This window comes from Pan troglodytes, chromosome 14, assembly GCF_028858775.2.
Source record: "Pan troglodytes isolate AG18354 chromosome 14, NHGRI_mPanTro3-v2.0_pri, whole genome shotgun sequence".
NCBI lineage: Eukaryota > Metazoa > Chordata > Mammalia > Primates > Hominidae > Pan > Pan troglodytes.
In genome coordinates this window covers 24508222-24535687 of record NC_072412.2, presented here as the reverse complement: position 1 = coordinate 24535687, position 27466 = coordinate 24508222, and the positions used below count along the sequence as shown (strand labels likewise).

The following is a 27466-nucleotide window of genomic DNA, read 5'->3' as shown; positions in this document are numbered from 1 at the left end:
AAAGAAACCAATAACAAAATAAATACATGTATTTTAAAGAACACGGTTGGGAAATAACTCTAAATAACCCCTTCTAAATAACTCATGAATCAAAAAAATCAGGCTAAAAATTAAGAAATACTTAGAAGTAAGCATTTATAAATATAAGATATCAAACTTGTGGCCTAATGCTCAATTGATACAAGGAGGTAAATTTTAAAACCTCATCTTTATATTAGAAAAAAAGAAATTTAATACAATTATTAGCTAAATGTGCATTCTTAGAAATTAGAAAAAGGGCAATAGATTAAACCCAAAGCAGACAGAAGATACTAAATATGAGAACAGAAATCAATGAAATAGGAAGAAAAGACACAATACAGAGAATCAACAAGGTCTAACGTTTACTATTTGAAAAGACTAATAGAATAGATAAAACGCTGGTGGGACCTGGGGAGAGAGAATGAAAGAAGGTAGCTTATAAAAAAGGAAATACATTATGACCAATTTGGGCTTGTCCTAAGAATGCAAGGGTAGTTTAACAGAAAATAAATTCATGCAATTTACCACGTTAATGGATTAAAGGAGAAACTTATCTCAATGGTTGCTTGAGAAGCAAGAAAGTCATAACATTTTCATGTTTAAAAAAAATGTATTTGGCAAACTAGGAATACAAGAAAACTGCCTCAACTACATAAAGAGAATATTTAAAAATATAACTCTTACTGGCCAGGCGTGGTGGGTCACGCCTGTAATCCCAGCACTTTAGGAGGCTGAGGCAGGCGGATCACGAGATCAGGAGTTCAAGACCATCCTGGCCAACATGGCGAAACCCCGTCTCTACTAAAATACAAAAAAAAACTTAGCCGGGCATGGTGGTGCGCGCCTGTAGAGGTTTCAGTGAGTTGAGAAGATGCCACTGCACTCCAGCCTGGCAACAGAGCAAGACTCCGTCTCAACAACAACAACAACAACAAATATATTTATATATATATATGTATATATATGTGTGTGTGTATATATATATATATATATATATAACCCTTATTAGTGACATTCTGAGAGTATTTCCTGTAAGATCAGGAAAATGACAAGGACATGGGCTATTATTACCACTTCTATTCAACATTGTACCAAAGCACTCAGCCAGGAAAGTAAGAGGATAAAACCAAATAAAAGATAAAAGGTTGAGAAAGGAAGAAACAAAACTGGTTTGTTTGTTTTTTTTTTTTTTTGAGACAGAGTTTTGCTCTTATTGCCCAGGCTGGAGTGCAATGGCACAATCTCAGCTCACCACAACCTCCGCCTCCTGGGTTCAGGCAATGCTCCCGCCTCAGTCCCTCAAGTAGCTGGGATTACAGGTGCACACCGCCACGCACAGCTAATTTTTGTATTTTTAGTAGAGATGGGGTTTCACCATGTTGGTTAGGCTGGTCTCAAACTCCTGACCTCGTTATCTGCCCGCCTCAGCCTCCCAAAGTGCTGGGATTACAGGCATGAGCCACCATGCCAGGCCCAAAACTGGTTATTTTCAAGTGATATAATTGTCAAAGGACAAATCTATAAAACATATAGAGATAAATTATTAGAATTAATAAGGGTTTAGCAAAATTACTGAATACAAATTCTGAAATTCAATTATGTTTCTATTTAATTTTTTTGTTTTTGTTTTAACTTTTTTATTTTATTTTATTTTATTGTTTGTTTTATTGTACTTCAAGTTAAGGGTACATGTGCACAAAGTGCAGGTTTGTTACATATGTATACATGTGCCATGTTGGTGCGCTGCACCCATTAACTCGTCATTTACATTAGGTATATCTCCTAATGCTATCCCTCCCCCCTCACCCCATCCCACGACAGGCCACGGTGTGTGATGTTCCCCGCCCTGTGTCCAAGTGTTCTCATTGTTCAATTCCCACCTATGAGTGAGAACATGCGGTGTTTGGTTTTTTGACCTAGTGATAGTTTGCTGAGAATGCTGATTTCCAGCTTCATCCATGTCCCTACAAAGGACATGAACTCATCTTTTTTATGGCTGCATACTATTCCATGGTGTCTATGTGCCACATTTTCTTAATCCAGTCTATCATTGTTGGACACTTGGGTTGGTTCCAAGTCTTGGCTATTGCGAATAGTACCGCAATAAACATATGTGTGCATGTGTCTTTACAGCAGCATGATATATAATCCTTTGGGTATACACCCAGTAATGGGATGGCTGGGTCAAATGGTATTTCTAGTTCTAGATCCTTGAGGAACCACCACACTGACTTCCACAATGGTTGTACTAGTTTACAGTCCCACCAACAGTGTAAAAGCTTTCCTGTTTCTCCACATCCTCTCCAGCACCTGTTGTTTCCTGACTTTTTAGTGATTGCCATTCTAACTGGTGTGAGATGGTATCTCATTGTGGTTTTGATTGCCTTTCTCTGATGGCCAGTGATGATGAGCATTTTTTCATGTGTCTGTTGGCTGCATAAATGTCTTCTTTTGAGAAGTGTGTGTTCATATCCTTTGCCCACTTTTTGATGGGGTTGTTTGAGTTTTTCTTATAAATTTGTTTAAGTTCTTTGTAGATTCTGGATATTAGCCCTTTGTCAGATGGGTAGATTGCAAAAATTTTCTCCCATTCTGTAGGTTGCCTGTTCACTCTGATGATAGTTTCTTTTGCTGTGCAGAAGCTCTTTAGTTTAATTAGATCCCATTTGTCAATTTTGGCTTTTGTTGCCTTTGCTTTTGGTGTTTTAGACATGAAGTCCTTGCCCATGCCTATGTCCTGAATGGTAATGCCTATGTTTTCTTCTAGGGTTTTTATGATTTTTGGTCTAACATTTAAGTCTTTAATCCATCTTGAATTAATTTTTGTATAAGGTGTAAGGAAGGAATCCAGTTTCAGCTTTCTACATATGGCTAGCCAGTTTTCCCAGCAGCGTTTATTAAATAGGGAATCTTTTCCCCATTTCTTGTTTTCGTCAGGTTTGTCAAAGATCAGATGGTTGTATAAGTGTGGTATTATTTCTGAGGGCTCTGTTCTGTTCCATTGGTCTATATCTCTGTTTTGGTACCAGTACCATGCTGTTTTGGTTACTGTAGCCTTGTAGTATAGTTTGAAGTCAGGTAGCATGATGCCTCCAGCTTTGTTCTTTTGGCTTAGGATTGTCTTGGCAATGTGGGCTCTTTTTTGGTTCCATATGAACTTTAAAGTAGTTTTTTCCAATTCTGTGAAGAAAGTCATTGGTAGCTTGATGGGGATGGCATTGAATCTATAAATTACCTTGGGCAATATGGCTATTTTCATATTGATTCTTCCTATCCATGAGCACGGAATGTTCTTCCATTTATTTGTATCCTCTTTTATTTCGTTGAGCAGTGGTTTGTAGTTCTCCTTGAAGAGGTCCTTCACATCCCTTGTAAGTTGGATTCCTAGGTATTTTATTCTCTTTGAAGCAATTGCGAATGGGAGTTCACGCATGATTTGGCTCTCTGTTTGTCTGTTATTGGTGTATAAGAATGCTTGTGATTTTTGCACATTGATTTTGTATCCTGAGACTTTGCTGAAGTTGCTTATCAGCTTAAGGAGATTTTGGGCTGAGATGATGGGGTTTTCTAAATATACAATAACGTCATCTGCAAACAGGGACAATTTGACTTCCTCTTTTCCTAATTGAATACCCTTTATTTCTTTCTCCTGCCTGATTGCCCTGGCCAGAACTTCCAACACTATGTTGAATAGGAGTGGTGAGAGAGGGCGTCCCTGTCTTGTGCCAGTTTTCAAGGGCAATGCTTCCAGTTTTTGTCCATTCAGTATGATATCGGCTGTGGCTTTGTCATAAATAGCTCTTATTATTTTGAGATACGTCCTATCAATACCTAATTTATTGAAAGTTTTTATGATGAAGGGCTGTTGAATTTCGTCAAAGGTCTTTCCTGCATCTATTGAGAGAATCATGTTGTTTTTGTCATTGGTTCTGTTTATATGATGGATTACATTTATTGATTTGCATATGTTGAACCAGCCTTGCATCCCAGGGATGATGCCCACTTGATCGTGGTAGATAAGCTTTTTGATGTGCTGCTGGATTCGGTTTGCCAGTATTTTATTGAGGATTTTTGCATCGATGTTCATCAGGGATATTGGTCTAAAATTCTCCTTTTTTGTTGTGTCTCTGCCAGGCTTTGGTATCAGGATGATGCTGGCCTCACAAAATGAGTTAGGGAGGGTTCCCTCTTTTTCTATTGACTGGAATAAGTTCCCAAAATGCTCTTTGGAAAAACCACAGGTCATTCAGATCCCACTGTAACTTGTGTTTCTTTCTCCCAGACATGGCGTCACCCTTTGCAAAATAAACCTCTAATCAATTGAAATCTGCCTCAGTCACTTTTTGGATTACATAATGAAATGGAAAACTAGTGGGAATTTCCATGTACTTGAAAAGCAAATTCTCAATTTTGTAAAGCAAAGCCAAAGGCCAAGAATAGACAAGACACTCTTAAAATGAACAGAGTAGAAGAACTTAACCTACTAGATTCATTATAAAGTTAGAGAAGTTGGTAATTAAGACTCTATATTAATTAAGTGTGGTTTCAATGCTGAGAGAAACAGACCAATAGAGCAGAATAGACAGAAAAGGATGCACACATACATGAAACTTGGTCTATAACACAGGTCATACTTAGAGCAGTATGGAAAAAACAGATTTTTCAACAAATAGTGTTCAGTTTCCATGTGAAAAAAAATAAAATTGGCCTGGCACAGTGGCTGGCACCTGTAATCCCAGCACTTTGGGAGACCGAGGTGGGTGGGTCACTTGAGGTCAGGAGTTCAAGACCAGCCTGACTAACATGGTGAAACCCCATCTCTACTAAAAATACAAAATCAGCCAGGCATGGTGGCCCACGCCTGTATGCCCAGCAACTTGGGAGGCTGAGGCAGGAGAATCGCTCGAACCCAGGAGGCAGAGGTTGCAGTGAGCCGAGATCATGCAATTGCACTCCAGCGTGGGCAACAACAGTGAAACTCTGTCTCAAAAAATAAATAAATAAATAAATAAATAAAAATGAAACCAGATTTCTCACATCATACACACGAGTCAGTTTCCAACTGAGTCAATTTCAGTTGGAAAGAGTAAAACTATCATAGTGTAATATGGAAAATAACTTTTGTTTCGTTCCCCATCTCCCAAGAATTGGGTTGTTTATTTTCTTTCTTTTTTCTTTTTTGAGAATAATACCTTTATAACTTCTAAGTAAAGAAAGATTTTTTTAAATAAACAAACATAACACAAGCCATAAAGGAAAAAATGAGTAAGTTCAACAGCATTAAAACTAAGAATTTCTGCTCATCAAAAGACATGAAAGATAGAAAAAACAAGCCATGAACTGGGATTAAATATGCGTAAGATAGTTAACCAACAAAGGATGAACAGCTGACATTTTTGAGTTAATGAGAAAAAGATAATGCAATAAAAAAACGGGCAAAACATATCACAGATATTTAACAGAAAAGAAACGTGAACAGGTCCATAAGCATATGAAAATATTCTCAAGCTGTAGCAGGACAAGCCTCAGACAAAACCCTTCAGACACTGAGTTAAAGAAGGAAGGGCTTTATTCAGCCAGCAGCTTCTGCAAGACTCATGTCTCCAACAACGGAGCTCCCCGAGTGAGCAATTCCTGTCCCTTTTAAGGGCTCACAACTCTAAGGGCGTCCGCATGAGAGGGTCATGATCGATTGAGCAAGCAGGGAGTACGTGACTGGGGGCTGCGTGCACTGGTAATTAGATTGGAGCAGAACAGGACAGGGATTTTCGCAGTGCTTTTCTATACAATGTCTATAATCTATAGATAACATAACCGATTAGGTCAGGGGTCTACCTTTAACTACCAGGCCCAGGGCACGGCGCCGGGCTGTCTGCTTGTGGATTTCATTTCTGCCTTTTAGTTTTTACTTCTTCTTTCTTTGGAGGCAGAAATTGGGCATAAGACAATATGAGGGGTGGTCTCCTTCCTTAAACCTTATTAGTCATTTAGGAGCTAAAAATTTAAACCACTGGGAGATTCCATTTAATACCAATTAGACTAGCAAAAATAAAGGAATTTCTCTTCACTAAGGCTAGTAGAGATGTAGAACGGGGCTTCTCAAACGCTGCAGGTGGGAGCGTAAATTCACAACGTAAAAGACTTTGAACATTTGCATACTCACATATTCTGGAGGAGTGTCTGTAAACCTTTTGACCATCACCATAATAAGAAACACATTTTATATCCCAACCCAGTGTGCCAACATGCTTACAAGTAAAATCAGTTTAACAAAACAATACTTGCTCTTACTATATGTGATATGCTCTGATATTTTATATTTTTTCATATAACAGTCTTCATGTCTTTTGTACCAGTCCTACATAAATTTATAGAGTCAATTCTGGCAGTTTGGACTCTTTACCTTGGGCCTTCATTAACAGATTTTTCTGGGGTGAAGTAGGATGAACCCTGTTGTTTCTGTTTTTTCACTTTCGTTTTTTTTCCCCCATTGTTTCTCTTCACGTTCCTGGAAGTTATCTCAGTTAATTACAGGACTTAATATACTTAAATTGCACATTAATTCTCCCGACAAATACCTTCTTTGATCCAACAATTTCCCCCGCATGGTATTTCACATTTTAGATTCTTTCCAGTTTTGCTGTGATAACATTTGTGGGATCTTCATCTGAGAATAGTACGCATTCCCTTCGTGTCTGCAATATCAACTTTCTGGGAGATTCCTACGCATGCAGTAAAAGGAACAGCTATGCCAGGCGCAGTGGCTCACGCCTGTAATCCCAGCACTTTGGGAGGCTGAGGCAGGTGGATCACCTGAAGTCACGAGTTCGAGACCAGCCTGGCCAACATGGTGAAGCCCTATCTCTACCAAAAATACAAAAATTAGCTGGGCTCGGTGGCTCATGCCTGTAATCCCAGATACTCAGGAAGCTGAAGCAGGAGAATCACTTGAACCCGGGAGGAGGAGGTTTTGGTGAGCTGAGATCATTCCATTGCACTCCAACCTGGGCAACAAGAGCAAAACTCCGTCTAAAAAACAAACAAAAAATGTGGCTAGTGTGACTGAGGAAATGAAATTTTCATTTGATTTACTTTTCATTAATCTAAATTCAAATAGCCACCCAAGGCCAGTGGCTATTGTTTTGGAAAACACAGCTCTGGACATTGTCATGATCAGTAACTGGAAAGCCTCTCTCCCAACCTCATTTTCAATCATTACACTCTACTAATCATCACGTTCTACTAACAGCTTCTATTTTTCCAGCACATTTTTTCTAATATCAAATCCAGTGATCCTTCCAACCCTATGAGACCTAAAACCCACTGATTCTACAACTAGTCCATTGTCCCTCGATTCTGCATTTTCCCCCCTCGCCCATTTTGAATGCCATCATCTCCCAAACACTTGTCCTTCACCAGCTTCATTGTTTCTGTTTGGCAAAAACTGAAACCTGATTTAATCTGAGTCTCTTCCATCTACATGCTGAAATCTTCACATCTCAATGTGGAGATGAAAAATGCCCAGCTCGGCCGGGCGCGGTGACTCACGTCTGTAATCCCAGCAGTTTGGGAGGCCGAGCGAGACAGGCGGATCACGAGGTCAGGAGATAGAGACCATCCTGGCTAACACGGTGAAACCCTGTCTCTACTAAAAATACAAAATTAACTGGGCGTGGTGGTGGGAGCCTGTAGTCCCAGCTACTTGGGAAGCTGAGGCAGGAGAGTGCCGTGAACCCGGGAGGTGGAGCTTGCAGTGAGCTGAGATCGCGCCACTGCACTCCAGCCTGGGCAACAGAATGAGACTCCATCTCAAAAAAAAAAAAAAATGCCCAGCTCATTGAATTCATGACTGCCAACCTCAAGAGCATGTCTGGGCATTGCTTGGCAAGCTAACTTCTTCACTCTACTGCTGCGCCGGGGTAACTATTTTATATCTTCTCTCTCTTCAGACGTCCCTATCTCCACTTGCATCACCACTATTAGCTTTCACAAGCTTCCACCCGCCCATCTCCCACCTTCTAGCATCTGTGCCCATGAACTCTGCACTTTCTTTTGTTACTACGTCTCTGCTCTTACTTCAGATTCGTCCCCCCTTTTTTTTTTTTTTTTTTTTTTGAGACACAGTCTCACTCTGTCGCCCAGGCTGGAGTGCAGTGGCACAATCTTGGCTCACTGCAACCTCTGCCTCCTGGGTTCAAGCGATTCTCCTGCCTCAGCCTCCTGAGTAGCTGGGATTACAGGTGTGTGCCACAGGTCCGGCTAATTTTGTATTTTTAGTAGAGACAGGGTTTCACCATGTTGGCCAGGCTGATCTCAAACTCCTGACCTCAAGTGATCCGCCCACCTCGGCCTCCTAAAATGCTGGTATTACAGGTGAGAGCCACCATGCCCAGCCTCTATTGACCTTTTGGCTGTCTCTCTTTGTATATTTATTGGTGGTGGTAATTGCTCTAGGCATTACAATATACATACTTAAACTTTCAAATCTATTTAGGGTTCATAAACCGTTAAAACCTTGCAACCGTGGAGGTCCCTTTCCTCTCTGCCAAATACTCTTTATGTCAGGAGTTATCATAAGTATTATATCAACGTACCTTGAAAACCCTGCCTAACAATGTCATAATTTAGGTTTTAAATAGTCATATGTGTTTTAAAGAACTTAATAGGATCCAAATTTCCATCTTGTATCATTTTCTTTCAACCTCAAGAAACCCCGTTAGCATTTCTTATAGAGGTCTCCTAGAGACAAATGATTTGTTTTCCTTTATCTGACAATGTTTCTATTCATTTTCATTCCTAAAAGTATATTTTCACTAGATATAGAATCCTGGATTGACAGTTTTTTTCTTTTAGCACTTTAAAGATGTTGGTCCACTGTCTTTCATGGTTTCTAATGTGAAATCCATGATTATTCAAATAGTTTTCCTTCACGTGCAATTTGTCATTTTTCTACAGTGAGTTAGAATTTTTCTTTATCTTTGGTCTTATACAGTTTGATTATGTCTGGGCATGATGTCTTTAAACTTGTTCTGCTTAGAGTTTGGTGATCCTTTTGAATCTGTACATGTATGCCTTTCACCAAATTTAGACAGTTTCTGGCTAGTATGTCTTTAAATGTTGTCTTTGGCCCACTCTTTAACTCTAACACTGGTGTTCTTATTACACAGATGTTAGATGTTTTGATATTATACCACAGGTCCCTAAAACTATATTCATTCATTCTTTTTTTTTTTTTCTGGAGACACAAAACTTGATTTAATAGAAATTTTGTTTGTAGTTCTTACATTTTCAGTGTGAGCCGATCTGTTACCCACTGCCCCACCCAGAAGTGGCCCAGTCCTGGGGGCAGGGGAGAAAGGGAGGGGTGAAATGAGAAGAGCCCCATTCTTCCTCAGTGCTGAGGAGCTGAAGATGCCACCCCCTTCTCCTGCCCCACTCTGGGCTCCAGGAAGGAAAGCAGATGGAATCTCAGGCCTGAGGCTTCTCCACACCACTGCCCCCCAGGTTGGAGGGGAGCTAAGAGATGTGGTGAGAGAAGGGGACAGAAGCAAGAAAAGATGTTGATCAAGAAAAATGAGAACGGGGAGGGCTGAAGGAGAATCGAAGATATAACACCAGTAAAAAAATTGAAAAAAAAAAAAAGGTGAGGGGAAGAGTTGGGGAGGGGAACAAAACCAAAAACCACCGCAAATCCGAACGAGCCTGGAAAAAAATGAAAGTTCTCGAGTATCATAGAGACATTATTTGGCGCGGCTGGCTCTGCAGCAGGAGCGCTCATATTCATTCTTTCAATCATTTTTCTCTCAGTTCAGATTTGATCATTTTAATCGATCTTCAAGTTCACTGACTCTTCTATCATTTTCATTGTTATTGATTTCTACAGTAATTTTTATTTATTATTTATTTATTTATTTTGAGATGGAGTCTTGCTCTTGTCACCCAGCCTGGAGTGCAATGGCTTGATCTTGGCTCACTGCAACCTCCACCTCCCTGCTTCAAGCGATTCTCCTGCCTCAGCCTCCTGAGTAGCTGGGATTACAGGTGCCCGCTACCACACTCGGCTAATTTTTGTATTTTTAGTAGAGACGGGGTTTCACCATGTTGGCCAGGCTGGTCTCAAACTCCTGACCTCAGGTGATCCGCCCGCCTCGGTCTCCCAAGTGCTGGGATTACAGGTATGAGCCACCGTGCCTGGCCTCTACAGTAAATTTTTATTACAGATACCATAGTTTTCAGTTCTAAGATATTCATTTGGTTCTTTATTGTAGTTTTTATTTCTCCACTGAGATTTCCTGGGTTGGTTTTGTGTGCATGTGTGTGGGGGGTTTTTTGTTTTTTGTTTTATTTTCCTCACTTCATTGAGCATCTCAGGGTTGTCTTTTGTCTTGGGGATGGGTCACATTTTTTTGGTTCTCTGTAGGTGGTAAATTTTGTACAATGTCCTGGGAACACTGTCCATGCTATGTCATATAAACTCTGGATTTTATTCTAATCCCTTAGAGAATGCTGATATTTTGTTCTATCATACAATCACCCTGGTTAAATTCAGACCATAAGCTCTGTTTTGCCTTCAGTGATTCAAGCCTCAGTTCAGTTCTTTAAGCATTTGCTCACCTGGTTTGGGTCTGCCCTGCACATGCGTGGTTTGGGGTTAATCTGAGACTTACACAGATTATGGAATTCCCTTCTCTGGCTTTTTCCCGTCTCAAGTCCCCCCTACCACACATACGCTCTCTCTAGTCTACAGGGACTCTTTTGCCCGACTTCCTGTAGTCAGAAAGACTGAATTTATTTTATTTTATTTTGTGTGTGTGTGTGAGGCAAGGTCTCCCTCTGTCTTCCAGGCTGGTGTGCAGTGGCACAATCATGGCTCACTGCAGCCTCGACCTCCTGGTTTCAAGGAATCCTTTCACCCCAACCTTGCAAGTAGCTGGGACTACAGGCATGCACCACCATGCCCAGTTAATTTTTAATTTTTTTATAGAGACAGGGTTTTGCCATTTTGCCCAGCTGGTCTTGGACTCCTGGGCTCCAGCAATCCTCCCACCTCACCCTCCCAAAGTGCAAAGTGCTGGGATTACAGCCGTGAGCCACCGTGCCTGGCCCTGACTGAGAAGTTTCTACTGGAGTTTTAGCCACCTGAATTGCACTGATCAGCCACTGAAGCCTGCCCCTGGGGCAAAGTATTGAGGGGGAAAAAAAACAAAAACAAAAAATAAAACACAAAATATTAAAAAAAAAAAAACACCCCAAAGAACAAAAAAAGATAATGGGAAACAGCCCCATGAAGTTCTCTAAGTTTTGACTCCCTTCCACAGTCTGCCTTCTGTTACATACTATTCAAAACCCTCAAGTAGCTTTTTTGTGTTTTATCCAGAGTATATATCTGTAATCAGCAGAAAGGATTGGCTACTGGAGGAATAGACCATAATAGCCAGATTGGGACTCCCCCCACGCTCCTAGGACCCCACTCCAGTCGGGCTGTCCTCCTTAGCGCTCCACTCACCCACACTTCTCAATGCAACCAGATATTCCCATCCTTGACAGTTCACTCCTTTCTCCTATCTCATGGACATGCAGAGCCTCCCTGCTGCTTCCTGCTCACTACTCCGACTTCTTCATGTTGGGAAGCCCCAGACCTTATCTCTTTTCTAAGTCACTCATCTGTTGATCATCTGACCTGATGAGATTCCCACATTCATATCACCCCTCAGGCCTCTCTTCTAAACTGGACTTGTGTTTCCAGCTGTCTGCTCCTCATGCCCACTTGTATGTCTAAAGACATCTCAAACTTCAGATGTCTCAGACTGCACGCGTGATTCTGCAGCCCTTTCCCCACCTATTCCTCCTCCAGTCTTACCCTTTTCAATTAATGCCAACTCCACTTTTCCCAACACTCAGACCAAAATCCTCAAAGTCTTCTCTGATTCTTATTCTCACCCTACATTCCATCTGTCAGCTAGTACTCTCAACTCCAACTTCAGAATATATCCAGAGTCATCCTCCACACTGCCCCAGCCTGCTCCAAATTCATAGGGAAACAGGAGCATAGGAGAGCCAGGATGACACCATTTTGAAATCAACTCCATCTTAAAGCCAGCAAGGCACACTCCTTTGCCAGTGATGACCCATGATCATAAGATGTTTACAGCTAAAGGCTGGGCACGGTGGGTCACGCCTGTAATCCCAGCACTTTGGAAGGCCCAGGCAGGTAGATCACCGGAGGTCAGGAGTTTGAGACCAGCCTGGCCAACATGGTGAAATCCTGTCTCTACTAAAAATATAAAAATTAGCTGGGCATGGTGGCAAGTGCCTGTAATCCCAGTTGCTCAGGAGGCTGAGGCAAGAGAATTGCTTGAACCCAGGAGGCAAAGGTTGCAGTGAGCTGAGATCATGCCACTGCACTCCAGCCTGGGTGACAGAGCGAGACTCCGTCTCAAAAAAAAAAAAAAAGAAAAAAAAGATGTTTACAGCTAAGGAAGCAATTTAGGAATGCCTGCAAGGACAAACGACCATGACAGCAGAATGTCCAGATGTCCCAATATCGCATAACAATATATGCTTTTAAGATGTAGCCATGTGTTGATGTACTCATGCACTAAAATGCCAAAAATAACTTTCTTTAAATCAACAAAGTACTAAATTTTGTCATGCTGTCAGTCCACCCACACATAGACATAACTTAGCTTAGCTTTTACGTAGATAAGACCCTTATATAAGAAAAGTTTAATACAAAGATGGCACGTTCCTCCTCTTGCCTTCTGAGGATACCCTACTCTGTATCTGAGTAGCTTTCAATACAACTATCTCTTCTCACTGCACTCTGCAACTCACCTTGAATTCTTTCCTGCACGAGATCCAAGAATCCTTTCTTGGGGTCTGGATCAAGACCCTTTCTCTGGCAACAAAATCACCCTCACTTCTCACCTGAATTGCAGGAATAGCCTCTCAACTCATGTCCTCATTCCTTCTTGCTGTGGTGTTTCCCAGCTTGGCTTCTAAATTCACAGTTTGTGGAAGATCGTTCTCTGTTGCAAAATGTTTAGCATCCCTGGTCCCCAGTCATTGTGGCAACCAGTACCCCCTCACACACATGCACATACACACACCTCCAACATCCTGTTAAGATGGGGCCAGATGTTACCTCTCCATACAAATCCTCCAAAAACAGGATCTCACAGTGAAAGCCAAAGTCTTTATCAAAGCCCACAAGGCTCTATGCAATCTGATGACATTTCATCTCTCTGTTCTCAAATGCTATTTTCTGGGCCTCTTTTCTCCTTATCTCTGCATGGCTTCCTCCCTTATGGCCATCTGTCTTTACTCAGTCACCATTTTCTCAGCAAGACTTTCTCTAGCTGCTTTATTTAAAATTTCAAGCTTCACCCCCGGCAGTCTCTATCCTTCTCTACTTTTTTTCTTTCCATAGTACTATCACCCCCTAACAGCCTACATATTTAACTTATTTATCTTATATATTGCCTATGTCCCCCAACTAGAATATATGTTCTAGTTGAATGTCCCCCAACTAGAGGGCTGGATTTTTTTTGTTTGTTTTGTTTTGTTTTAGACAGGGTCTCACTTTGTCACCCAGGCTGAAGTGTAGGAGTGTGATCTTGACTCACTGCAGCCTCGAATTCCTAGACTCAAGCGATCTTCCCACATCACCTTCCTGAGTAGCTGGGACTACAGGTGGGCGCCAACACTCCCGGCTTATTTTTGTATTTTTTGTAGAGACAGGCTTTCACCATGTTGCCCAGGCTGGTCTTGAACTCCTGAGTTCAAGTGATCTTCCAGCCTGGGCCTCCCAAAGTGCAGGGATTACAGGCGTGAGCCACTGCACCTGGCCTGGAATTTTTGTTTGATGTGTGCACTTACCTATTCCAACACTTTAAAAAATGTCTGACACATAATAGTTGTTCACAAATATTTGTTGGCTAATTGGATGAACACAGAAATGGTATATACATAAGAATGAGTTGCATAATATGCAAATGGACAATAAGTATGTGAATAAAGATGTTCAACATTAGTCATTAGGGAAATGCAAATCAAAAGCACAATGAGATACTACTTCATGCTCACTGGGATGGCTATTAGTAAAAAAGACAGACAATAAAGGATATGGAACCCTTCTACATTGCGGGTAAGAATGTAAAATGGTGCAGCAACTTTGGAAAAGTTTGGCAGTTCCTCAAAATATTAAATATAGAGTTACCATATGACTTAGCACCTCTGCTTCTAGGTATATACCCCAAGATAATTGGAATCATGCATTGACACAAAAATCTGTCCATGCATATTCACAGCAGTAATACTCAATAGCCAAAAAATGGAAACAGATGTTCATCGGCTGATGCATGGATAAATAAAATGTGTTATACCCACACAATCAAATATTATTTGACAGGCATGGTGGCTCATGCCTGTAATCCTAGCACTTTGGGAGGCTGAGGCGGGTGGATTGCCTGAGCTCAGGAGTTTGAGACCAGCCTGCGCAATGAGGTGAAACCCCGTCTCTACTAAAATACAAAAAATTAGCCAAGCATGGTGGCGGGCGCCTGTAGTCCCAGCTACTTGGGAGGCTGAGGCAGGAGAATGGCATGAACCCATGAGGCGGAGATGGCAGTGAGCCGAGATCATGCTGTTGCACTCCAGCCTGGGTGACAGAGTGAGACTCCATCTCCAAAAAAAAAAGCCAAACAAAACAAAATTATTTGACAATAGAAAGGAATGAAGTACTACTCATATGTGCTACAACATGGATGGCCCTTGAAAACATTATGTGAAGTGAAAGAAGATGAAAAAAAGAAGTGAAAGAAGGTCACATTTATATAAACGAATCCAGAACAGGCTACAGAGGCAGAGAGTAATGATTACCTAGGACTTAGGGTGGAATAAGGAGTGACAAAATGTTCTTATGGGTTTTTTTGGGGGGGGGTCGGGAGGGTGGTGAAAAAAATGTTCTAAAACTAGACTGTGGCCGGGCATCGTGGCTCATGCCTGTAATGCCAGCCCCTTGGGAGGCCAAAGTGGGATGATCATTAGAGGCCAGGAGTTCGAGACCAGTCTGGGCAACATAGAGAGCTCCTATCTCAAAAAAAAAAAAAAAAAAAAAAAAAAAAAATTAACCAGGTATGGTGGCACATGCCTATAGTTCCAGCTACTTGGGAGGCAGATGCGGAAGGACTGCTTGAGCCCAGGAGATGGAGGCTGCAGTGAGCTATAATCACCCCACTGCACTCCAGCCTGGGTGACAGAGACTATCTCTAAAAAAAAATTTTTTTTTGAGACAGAGTCTCGCTCTATCACCCAAGCTCGAGTACAGTGATGCAATCTCGACTCACTGCAACCTCCGCCGCCAAATTCAAGCGATTCTTGTGCCTCAGCCTCCCGCGTACCTGGGAGTACAGGTGCTGCCACCATGCCCGGCGAATTTTTGTATTTTTAGTAGAGTCGGGGTTTTGCCATGTTGCCCAGGCTGGTTTTGAACTTCTGAGCTCCGGCAATCCGAAAAAAAATTTTTTTTAATTAAAACTAGATTGTGATAATATTGTACAACTTTGTGAATACACTAAAAACTACTGAATTTTACTTCAAATGGGTGAACTGTAATGGTATGTGAATTATATCTCAATAAAATGTGTTTTTTTAAAAAAAAAGAGTGAGTTGCATAATTGGAACTTAGAAGTATTTCATTCACTATACTTGGTAAATTTTATTTTGCACCGACTTTTCCTACTCCATGAGTTTTCCACCAGTGCCTTCTATACATTGAATTAGTGGTCTGCTTCCCAGTTCCTCTAAATACTCCGAGGATCTGGTATATGAGCCATTAGATTGTCCTTAAACACCAAAGGCAAGTTTTATTTCCTGAATTCTAAACATCTTGATCAAACCTACTCTAAGCTTAATGTGCTTTTCTTGAATAATGCGATTTACAAAATGAGAATTAGAAGTTCCTTAAAGGTAGATATTTGTTGATTCAAGGACTGCTCAGAACTGTATTTTTCTTCCTATTTCATTGGTTTCTGTAACACTGGGTTTTCGAAATTCAGTTAAAACCTGTGATTTGTTGCCTGAAAGAGAAAAATCGTTTAGACTGTATTATGACAATAGTTAATATTTATTGCATCTTAGCTTACACCAGGAATATATTTAAGCACCTTACGTAAGCTAACCCATGTTTATCTTCACAGTCAACCTATAAGATGGATTCTTATCTTCATTTCACTAATGAGGCACAAAGATGTTAAATAACTTGCCTAACTAGAGCTACCAAGTGATAAAGCTGAGATTCTAACCCTAGTAGCATGGTTCCAAGGCCTATATGGAGAAAGATCAGCAGGGAGGGTCACTGAAGTAACCCTTTTCCCACTGCATTATTTAATTAATAAACATTAATAGAATCTGGTTAGACCGTAAGCAAAAATAAACCCAAACTAAGACAGGGCTCCTGTCCTGGGATTATGCAGCCTAATATGGGAGACAAAGATACCACCAAATAATAAAAATATAACTTGGTAAGCCTGTATTAGAAGCCTGTATTAACCAGAGTGAAGAGGTACAAACTAACTTTGTCGGGGGGAGTTAGAGAAGGATGAGGAAAGATGATGCTGAAGGGCTAACAGTTACTCCAGACAAAAGAAACAGCCCCTGGTGTGAAAGAGCATAGTGTTCGGGAATGGTCTTGGTGTGGGAACGTGTCAGAAGGGACTGGTAAAAGTAGAGGCCAGACTATGAGGGGCTTTGTATGTTACGAAAAAGAGTTTGAAATAAAGAGCACCAATGAGTATCGGCTTGACATGACCCTGTTTGTGAAGATAACTGTAGGAGCTCTGATGATGAACAAGGGTAGACAAAGAAAGCAGGGATACCAAGTAGGAAAGTGCTTTAACAATTGACATAAGAGGCAAAAGAAGCAAATTAAATTATCTGTAATTTATTTCTCTTTTAGACATATAAGCCGTATTTGGTCCCAGAACCACGGTCTGCACCGTCTAAGGCAGCATAGTCTAACAGAAATATAATGCGATCCACATATATATCTTTAAATTTTATACTAGCCAGGTGTGATGGTGTGTGCCTGTAATCCTAGCTACTTGGGAGGCTAAGGTGGAAAGATTACTTATCCCAGGAGTTCAAGACCAGCCTGGGCAATGTAACAAGACCCTCCTATCTCAAAATAATAATAATACATTTTATACTAACCACATTAAAACAAGGAAACAAACATTTTGAAATATACTTAATATATTTCAACATGTCATCAATACAAAATCATTAACAAAATATTTGGCATTTTTCATACTGTCTTCAAAATCCAGTGTGAATTTTATACCTAAAGAATTTTCAATTTGAATGCTAAATTTCCTTTGAAATTTAATTTGCATTTAGATTTTATAAATTTTACAATTGACAATGTAGACTCATATACTCAAGTTTTTCCAAACACACTTAAATGTTGCCCAATATTTGAATGGTGTGTCAGTTTTTAAATTTAAATAGATAAAAATTAAAGTTAAAAGTTCAGTTCCTCAATCACGCCCACCACACATGGCCAGTGGTTACCACTGTGGACAGTGCAGACTGCACTGCTTCTCAACCAAGGGAGAACCACTTGCCAGACACTCCCTTGTTGGATTATAATAGATGTCCACAAAATATGTTTATTATCAGGATTTAAAACGGAAGAATTTCTCGTTCTAAATCAACTGCAAGTAAAACATGGTATAGAGGAGTAGAAATTCTCGACACCAGAAGGAGTAAATGCTCAGCACATTATTGTTTTTTAAGTTACTAAAACAAGAGTATTGTTCTTTAGATCGATCCTTGTTTGGCTAATTGAGAAGATGTAAACAATGATTTGAAAGAATTTTTACTAATGCACCTATAAAAACATCTACAAAAACAAGCTCCATTATGGCCTTCTGTTAGCTGTATATGCAGTAGACTCCTAAAACACAGCCCCACTACAAAACACCTGAAAATAATGAGGGCAATTTTTAAAAACGTCTTTTAGATGCATAGCTGAATTAGCCAAAAAGTAAATCCTTGGAAACCAAAAATGAAGTGAAAGTGTGAAAACGTTGGAGCACTGAGACTTGTGGTTGCTAACAAAGACATCGAGGTTATAACCCTGCTCAGGAGGCAAGCCGAGGCCCAGCAGCCTGTGGAGATTTACTTATTGTACCCTAGGTAAATTCTCCCCTTCTTCCTTACCAGTGCTGGTTTTAGCTGAGTGCAGGGCACCTAGCAAAAGACATTCCCCAGACCTACTTGCAGCTATGTGACTAGGTGCTGGCCAATGTGGTATGAGCAGAAGTATGCAACTGCTGGCTCATACTCCTGAAAGGAAAGGTATTCTCTTCACTCATTCCTTCTTCCCATGAGCTGGAATGCAAATACAGGTTGAGAATCCCTAACTTGAAACTTGAGTGCCAACATGAAGCCACAAATGGAAAATTCCACATCTGACCTCATGTGAAGGGTCAGTCAATACTATATTTCACACAAAAAATTATTTAAAATATTGTATAATATTACCCTCAGGCTATGTGTATAAAAAACATAAATGAATTTCATGTTTAAACTTGGATCCCATCCCCAAGATGTCATTATGTATATGAAAATATTCTAAAATCTGAAATACTTCTTGTCCCAAGCATTTGAGATAAGGGATACAAACCTCCTCTGGAGGGTGAAGTGTTAGTTGCTTTTTATTTTGAACCCCTTTATGTTGTTCAAATTTAACATTTTAAATACATGGTTCTTTAAACTTGTAAATACTTCATAAAATATAAACCATATTCATATTTATTCCTCAAAGCCACCTATTTTCTTGATTCCCTCAGGCCAAATTAATCTCCTCATATACTCGAGAATTTTTCTTGTATCTTTTTTTTTTTTTTTTGAGATGGAGTTTTGCTCTTTTTGCCCAGGCTGGAGTGCAATGGCGCGATCTCTGCTCACTGCAACCTCCGCCTCCTGGGTTCAAGCGATTCTCCTGCCTCAGCCTCCCGAGTAGCTGAGATTATAGGCATGTGCCACCACACCTGGCTAATTTTTGTATTTTTAGTAGAGACAGGGTTTCTCCATGTTGGTCAGGTTGGTCTTGAACTCCCGACCTCAGGTGATCTGCCCACCTCAGCCTCCCAAAGTGCTGGGATTACAGGCACGAGCACCACGCCTGGCCTTCTTGTATCCCTTTAACTTAAGAAAGCCCACTTTATATCATTAATTTATGTAAAGTTAAAAGCCTACATAGACTCTACATAGACTGCCTGGGTTTGAATTCTGGCCCATTCGCTTGCTAGTTGAGTGGTGATATTATTTAACAACTGTGCCTGTTTTCTCACCTGTAAAAAAAAAGGAACACCACTACCCAGCTCACAGGATTGAGGACTAAATGAGTTAACGTATGGCAGCTCGTAAGAGTAGATCCTGGCCCCTGCTTAGCACTGTTAGCTACTGAGTATAGACAATATCCTACCCATATGTATTTATATTCCTAAATTCCCAGCAGTGGATCACACAAATTATTAAGGAATGTTTACTGAATTAAACTGACTTGCTTCCCGGGGGATTAAAAGAGGGGTGGTGATGACAAGAAAGGAGTTCTCCCCAAGTTAATTCTGCAGCACACTTGTCAGCAATGAAACCTTTGTAAGCCTGGTAGGTTTTTTGTTTCCATTAGCTGACAAATAGACTAGGTAGAAAAAAACAAACGCATTCTACTGAATGAATGGGAAAAAGGCAAAAACCATTCTGGGCCACAATCAATTTTTCCATTAATCCCTACTCTCTCCTATGTATGTTGCGGCCTCTCATTCTTGCCTGTCTCCCTGGTTCTCTTGAGCTTTTTAAAGGGCCAGTTGATCTGTACCAGCAAGTCTCACTTGGTCTGAGCATGTGGTGCTCTTTTGAGTCACAGGGGAGTCATACAAGCCTTCCAGGAAGGGTTTTCTTGTTAAACTTCTCTTTGACAGTACCTAAAATTCAAATAGTCAAAATGGCTCTGCTTACCTTTTCCAAGGTGGAGAGACCCCCCCACCGCCCCCATCATCCAGTTGCTGGGATGATGCTTTTCTCCATAAACCTCTTCATAGGGAACCAGCAAGAAAAGGTCAAAGATGGGCTGCTCAAGTCCAGCTCTTGCTTCTTTATAACGCTCTTTACACCACAGATAGTATTCCCTCTGCTTTTAAATCACATAGACCTAGGTACTTACCTTACTTTGCCCTGATCTAATCTATCACATACTTGTAGTTTCCCCCATATGAACTGTGTAATCACATTACCTTCAGTGCCTTTCAGTTAGTCATGAAAATCAGCACGCTATTCCTTGATCAGAGACAGGCAGTAAAATATTGTGCTTTGGAATTAAACAGGTCTGGGTTTAAAACCCAGCCCTATGACTTAGCTATGTGACCTCAAGTAAATTGCTTAACCTTAGCCTCAGTTCCTTCATCTATAAATTGGGTATTTCTGCTTTACACAGTAATATTCAGACTAAACATGGTCAAGTATATAAAATGCCGAGTGGTACCCAGGACAGACTATGCACCCAATAAATGGAGATGTGATGTAAGAGGCAAAGAGGACTTTGTGCATGAGATTTAAGTTAGGTATGCCAACTCAGACTTCCCAGGACACTGGCTCATGTTAGCAAGGCCCAGAATCCTGTGACTGAATAAGCCTGTCTTGGTGTGTGCTTCAAAAAGTGTGGCAAAGTCAGCCTTATTCACAGAAAAGGTAGGACATTAACTCGGATTTACTATATCATCATCAGAAAGGACAGGAAATAACTGGTTGTAATAATGTAAATGACCTCATACCTACTACAGGATAAAAATTTGCACTCAATTCAAATCAAGATGGTTAGTAAAAATAATCAAACAAGAATCTAATAAAAACTTTGCTAAAAGAACAAAAGACCCAACAGATGCATATATCATGCTGTGCTTATTGTTGTCAATTTCCCCCAGGACATATTTTGTGTAAATCCAATAAAAATCTCAGAATTTTTAAAGAAAAATCAAACTCAATAAAATAGACACTAAAGTTCATCTTAAAGACTAAGTGTCCTAGAATAGCCTCCCCACACAAAAACAAACAAAAAGGCTAAGATAAAGCAGCTTCCTATAAGGTATACAAATAAAGCATCCGGCTACAATGATTAAGGCAGTGGGGTATTGGTGCAGGAAGACCTAATGCTTCTCAGGTGTCAGGGGTTACACTATCCAAATGCTTTAGATTATATTATTAATATAACCACCCATGTATATCATCCTTATTTTCTACAGGATAAAGCTGAAGTCTAGAAGTTACATAACTTGCTTAAGATCACACATGGTCAAGGCGGGATTCTGAACACAGCTGACTAGACATATCTCTCAGGAAAAATATTAATACCTATTATCTACAGAGGTCCTACAAATCATTAAGAAAAAACCCTAATTTGGTATAAAAATTGTCAAAGGATATAATAAGCAATTACATTAACATACAAATAGCTGATACATATTAAAAAGGTTGACCTCACAAAGACTTATAATTAGGATTACAATTAACTGGGATCACAAAGAAAACTAGGAAATGGATATACATGCTGGTAGGAGTATATATTTGTATAGCATTTTGGGAAGGCAATGTGACATTAAAACACACAATTTATATGACTTTTCAGCAATTTATTTCCAGAATCAACCCCGAAGAAACTGAAATAGTCAAATGAACCTAACCATCCATAACAGAGAATAGTTGGTGTGGGGGGTGTGTGTGTGTGTGTGTGTGTGTGTGTGTGTGTGTGTGTATATATATATATATATATATATATATATATATATATATATATATGGAATACTACACAGCCACTAAAAAGGAATGGATGAATTGGCTGGGCATGGTAGCTCACGCCTATAATCTCAGCACTTTGGGAGGCCGAGGCGGGCAGATCACCTGAGGTCAGGAGTTTGAGACCAGGCTGGCCAACATGGTAAAATACATCTCTACTAAAATCTCTACTAAAAATACAAAAATTAGCCAGGCGTAATCATGCCTGCAATCCCAGCTACTCAGGAGGCTGAGGGAGAACTGCCTGAACCCAGGAGGCAGAGGCTGCAGTGAGCCGAGATGGCATCAGCCTGGGCGACAAGAGTGAAACTCCATCTCAAAAAAAAAAAAAAAAAGGAATGAATTAATGGCATTTGCAGCCTGGATGGGATTGGAGACTATTACTCTGAGAAGAAACTGCACATGTATACATATGTAACTAACCTGCACATTGTGCACATGTACCCTAAAACTTAAAGTATAATAATAATAAATTTAAATAAATAAATAAAAATTAAAAAAAAAAAGAGAGAAGAAACTCAGGAATGGAAAACCAAACATCCTATGTTCTCTAAGTGGGAGCTAAGCTATGAGGATACAAAGGCATTAAGAATGATACAATGGACTATGGGAACTTAAGAGGGGAAGGGGTGGGAAGAGGGTGAGGGATAAAAGGCTACAAACTGGGTCAGTGCATACTGCTCAGGTGATGGGTGCACCAAAATCTCACAAATCACCACTAAAGAACTTACTCATGCAACCAAATACCACCTGTTCACCAATAATCTATGGAAATAAAAAAAAAATTTTAAATTACATTTCCTAAAAAAACCACACAATCGTTGGAACAGATCATTGTACACCCATTCTATGGGACAGTATGTAAAAAGTAAATCTATATAGACACAGAAAGATGCTGATGATATACCAATAGAAGGGAAAAAGAACAAGTCCAGAACACAGACTTTTTAACCTATTTGTTAAAAAAGTAAAAAGGGATCCAAGAGAATAAAATGTGATAAAAAATCAGAGAGAACATAAAAGAAAAAGAAAAGAGAAGTAACATTTATATATTCTTTTAAGACATATTTAAAAGGGTCTACAAGGATACATATCAAACCATTAGACTGCACACTAGGAAATGGAAAGGAATTAGGGCCCAAAAGTTCAAAGGGATTTTTCCTTTTTTACTCAATATTATTCTTTATAACTAAAAATGTTCACTGTTTTTGTCATTTTGAGAAGGCAAAAGCAAGTGAGAAATAATTTACTATCTTATGTTCACTCTTCTGTTTAAAAAAGAGCAAGATGTATAAACCAATGAAGGGAATATACTAAAACCCAACCGGAGACTAAAAGAGCAATAATAAGAAAATTACATATTAAGAACAGCTACTGACACCTATAAAGAATCAAAGCAACTGACACAATAAATTTTATTGTTTCCATAATAATAGGCTCTGGACAAAGACAATGGAGACAATGACAACACATTTAAACTCCTATAACAAATTAATCTGTTACAAATTTCCAGTGGCTCAACATCTTAAAATGCAAAATATATAAAGAAAAAAACAAGAAATATAAATATTCAGATTTTTGCAGTACAATGAAATGTCTTTTAAAAAAAGTTTGTTGTAATTGTGTATCTAATTCTGACAGTAATTCAAAACACAAAATCACACATTTTCCCTAACTTCCCATGTTCTGGATCTGGGGACTGCAATATTACAGAAATATGCAAAAATAAGTTTAGTACTCAGAGATAAATAATTTTCCTTATTTCAATGCATCAATGCGCAAAAATTTCAATTCAAAAAAGCCAACCACTGCTATATGCAGATAAATAAAACATGTGACAACACTTTTATAATCAAACCCAACATTATACAAAAAATATGTGTGGCACACGCACATACGTGTGCATATGTGTATGCAATGCCTATTTTAGAAAAAAGGTGTCTTGATGAAAATGATTTTGAAAATAGTCACTGACACACATTATATACAAAACCTTTTATATAAAAAATTAAACTATTTTCAATGAAATTCCATGTTCACATCCTATCTGAAAACTGCAATTGAATCATAAATAGGTCTACTAACGAAATCATGGCTAAGGCAGTTCTCTTTCCAAGGGTTTTCTTTTATATCCACCTGATGTCACTAATACTAATGTAGTCAAATATACAGATGCAACCTGACATGCCTATGCGTTATTACCTGGAGCTCTGTTCACTGTTATAATGGGAGAATTTACAGTTGCTACAAAGAATATTTTTCTTTTTTAAAATATACTGGTTTCTCTATTCCAAATTAAGCACTTACCTAAGACATTAAGAGGCTGAGAAGCCACTCCATTTGGTGTCAATATCAATAGCCCTATAAGAAAGAACTCTGTATTGGAATAGCTAGAAAAGTTCTCACTAAAGTGAGAACTTTAGTGCATCCTTCACCTGCATAGAATCAGTTTGGCTAATAGCTCTTTGCCCCAGAACACCAGTCTGGAGTTCAAATAGGCTCCTGAAAGTTCATCTCAGATAAGAAAAAAACATCTCACAGAAGCAATGTAAGGACACACAGGATAATAAAATGGTTAAAATCTGTTTGATGAGTCTTACAGCATTCCTCATTTGGAGGAGCTGCTATAGGTTAAGGTGGAAACAAAAATGGAAAAGACCAGGGGCAATAAAGTTGAGTTGGCCAAGTATTTACGCCAGTAACCATTTCAGTAAGTCTTTAAGCAAACAACTGCAATGACCTGGTACCTCTAGCTCATCATTCTACAAGCACTGAGGATATGAAGCTTAAAAGGTGAAAACTTGAATACCCTTAGAAAAGGGGAACAGTTTGAGGCAAAAGTTGTAGGCCTGTAAATACATATTTTATTTTATTTTCATCTTTTTTGAGACGGAGTTTTGCTCTTGTTGCCCAGGCTGGAGTGCAGTGGTGCGATCTCGGCTCACTGCAACCTCCACCTCCCGGCTTCAAGTGATTCTCATGCCTCAGCCTCCCGAGTAGCTGGGATTATAGGTACCCGCCACTATGCCCAGCTAATTTTTGTATTTTTCGTAGAGATGGGGTTTCACCATGTCAGGCTGGTCTCAAACTCCTGACCTCAGGTGATCCGCCTGCCTCAGCCTCCCAAAGTGCTGGGATTACAGGCGTGAGCCACCACGCCTGGCGTAAATATGTATTTTATATGCACACACAACTGTGTGTATTATTCTGTATATATTTACATACATATTCACAAGATGCCCTGCAGTATAATTCAAAAGGCCTTTAACAAGGAACAAATTGATTCTAGTATAGGCCCTAGAGTTCACACCACCTGTATAAGAAACAAATGTGCATGTATTCACATAATGTAAACCTCATCAACAAAAACACTAGGTTAAATAGTAAGTTTTAGGTTAATGGTTTCTAACCATTACCAATCAGTGATGTAATCAGAACATTTCTTACACTGAGAATCAAATTAAAAAGAAAACACAACTGGACTTTAAATTCACAAGAAAAAAGATGTTCAGTATGGCAAACATGAAGAAAGTTCAAATTCCAGAGTAGGGAAAAATATCAAAACTTTATAAATCTCCTGGGACGCAATTTAATTACTGCATCATTAGAAAAATAGACTCATAGAATGAACGGTGCTGCTATGGATTCTCTCAACACATCAACCCATGTTTATCTTTTTCCTCTTTTGTTTCCAGCTGGAGGTTTCTTCAACTGAAGGAGTTGTCCTCCTGTTCCAAAACCTGCAGAGGCAGGATTGGACACCCCAAAAGTCAAACCAGCTGATGCCGTGATGCCAGGATTGCTGAAGTTAAACCCAGATGTACTTGAGCTGCCAAAGCCTTATGTTTAGGGAAAAAAATATTCATATCAGAAGTTGAATTCCAAAAACAAATATAAAAACAGGGAGGAGCAGTAAATTTCTATCTAAAAGAATACATAATCTGTAAGAATAGCAAATATATTAAAGCCCTAAATTTCTAACATGAAATTTTAACAGGAAAATAATTTAGCTAACAACTAAGTGGCACCCTGAAAGAGAGTGTAGTGATGCAGGCCAAAAGAGAAACCTTAGCACAAATTACTAAAATCTATAGAAACTTCAAGTTGCCAGAAACTTTCCTGTTAATTAAATATGTCAAGGTGCCTTCCTCCTTAGACCCACCAAAAACATTTTATCAACATGTAGAAGAGAGACATTCACATATCTGGACCTACCCTTGCAATCCCAAGTCCTCCAGGAAAGCTTCAACCCACAACGTTCAAGACAATGAACAAACAAAAGAGCAGTACTTACTGTTTTGATTTTATAAGAGCTTTTGCAAAATTAAGATCTAGTACTACTACTGCGTAGTTAACTAATACAATATTTCAATTATAATCCTGATAACATGGAATCCTATTATTATCTTCCTCCACTGGAACTGCTGATTTTAAACGCTACTTAATTCCTTCAAATTCTCTAAATTTAAACACATCTTCCACAGTATTATGTCATTATATTAGATATGGTATTTGTCCCTAAGCACCGCACATTAAAACAAGCCATATTTACCAATATAAATGCAAAAGCAGATGAAATTTGGAATTTTTCATAAGAAGAGTCAAAAAATTATACCTATTTCAAAAATGAACAAGAAACTAAATTAATAATCATTTGTAAGACTGTGGTATTCTTAAAACCAGAGGGACCCTGGAATAGAAATCATTCTCCAGGATGAATTATGACAAAAAACTTAAACTTTCACAATGATGGGTTCCTTTTTGTAATAATGAAGAAAATTATTTAACCATGAAGTTAGTCACTAGAGTTCAAATGAATCTCTGAGTTAGAAGATGTAATTAATTATTAAATCAAACTAAGAAGTCTCGTTAGAAGTATTTTACAAACCTGCCCTTTAGTTTATGAGAGAGATAAAGTAAAATGATTAGTTAGGCTTGCACACTTCATCCAGGGAGTAAAAACTGAATCAGGGAGGGAACTTTTTGGGTTACTGGAAATAACAACACATACTTTTAAATTAAATAATTTACACCTTTAAATTTGCCTGAAATCCAGGCAGAAACACACAAACCTGCACTAAGACTTCCTGAGGGTTTATTTGTTGTTCCAAATCCAAATGTGGAGGCCCCTGTGGTGCTGCATCCAAAACCAGAGCTAGTTCCAAATCCTAGTGGAAGGGTAATAGAAAAATATACAATGGCACATAAAACACAGGTTAAAGGATATGGACAAGTACAACCGAAAATCATCAGAGGTCTAACAGATACAGTGCTGAAAAACATGGCCTTATTAAGGAAATCTGCTTACTCCTTTGCATGAGACTTTTAGAAGAACTAGACTAATTCTGAAATAAAACGTTTATATCTATTTAGACTAAGTTTGTGACCCATCAATTTTTAAAGAACAAGGCCATAAAAAAGAAATTAGTATTTTCTCTTTTAAATGTGCTAGAAAATTTTACCCACCATTCAAGTATGATTTTAGTCAGTTATAACCATTTCCACTTTAGGGGTATTTCATTTCACAAAAAAAGGACTAAATACATTAATAAGCATGACATGCACTACAATGTAAACACTAAATACTACA

At 39.2% G+C, this 27466-nt stretch overlaps 1 protein-coding gene across 6 annotated transcripts in view; it reads right to left on the bottom strand.

The window, feature by feature from the left end:
• Positions 1-15714: 15714 nt before the first annotated feature.
• Positions 15715-27466, bottom strand: part of NUP58 (nucleoporin 58) — a 49341-nt gene continuing 37589 nt past the window's right edge. For 4 of the 6 annotated variants that reach the window (XM_001155775.7, XM_001155721.6, XM_016925080.4 and 1 more), the window contains 2 exons: positions 26949-27044; positions 23278-25715 (listed from right to left, as the gene is read on the bottom strand). In XM_001155775.7, coding sequence (XP_001155775.1) covers positions 25546-25715; positions 26949-27044 — 266 coding nt within the window. In that variant the 3' untranslated portion in view covers positions 23278-25545. Of the gene's footprint in view, positions 16101-23277; positions 25716-26948; positions 27045-27466 lie in introns of those variants that run through there. The other 2 variants (XM_016925079.4, XM_054665120.2) reach the window with 1 other exon arrangement.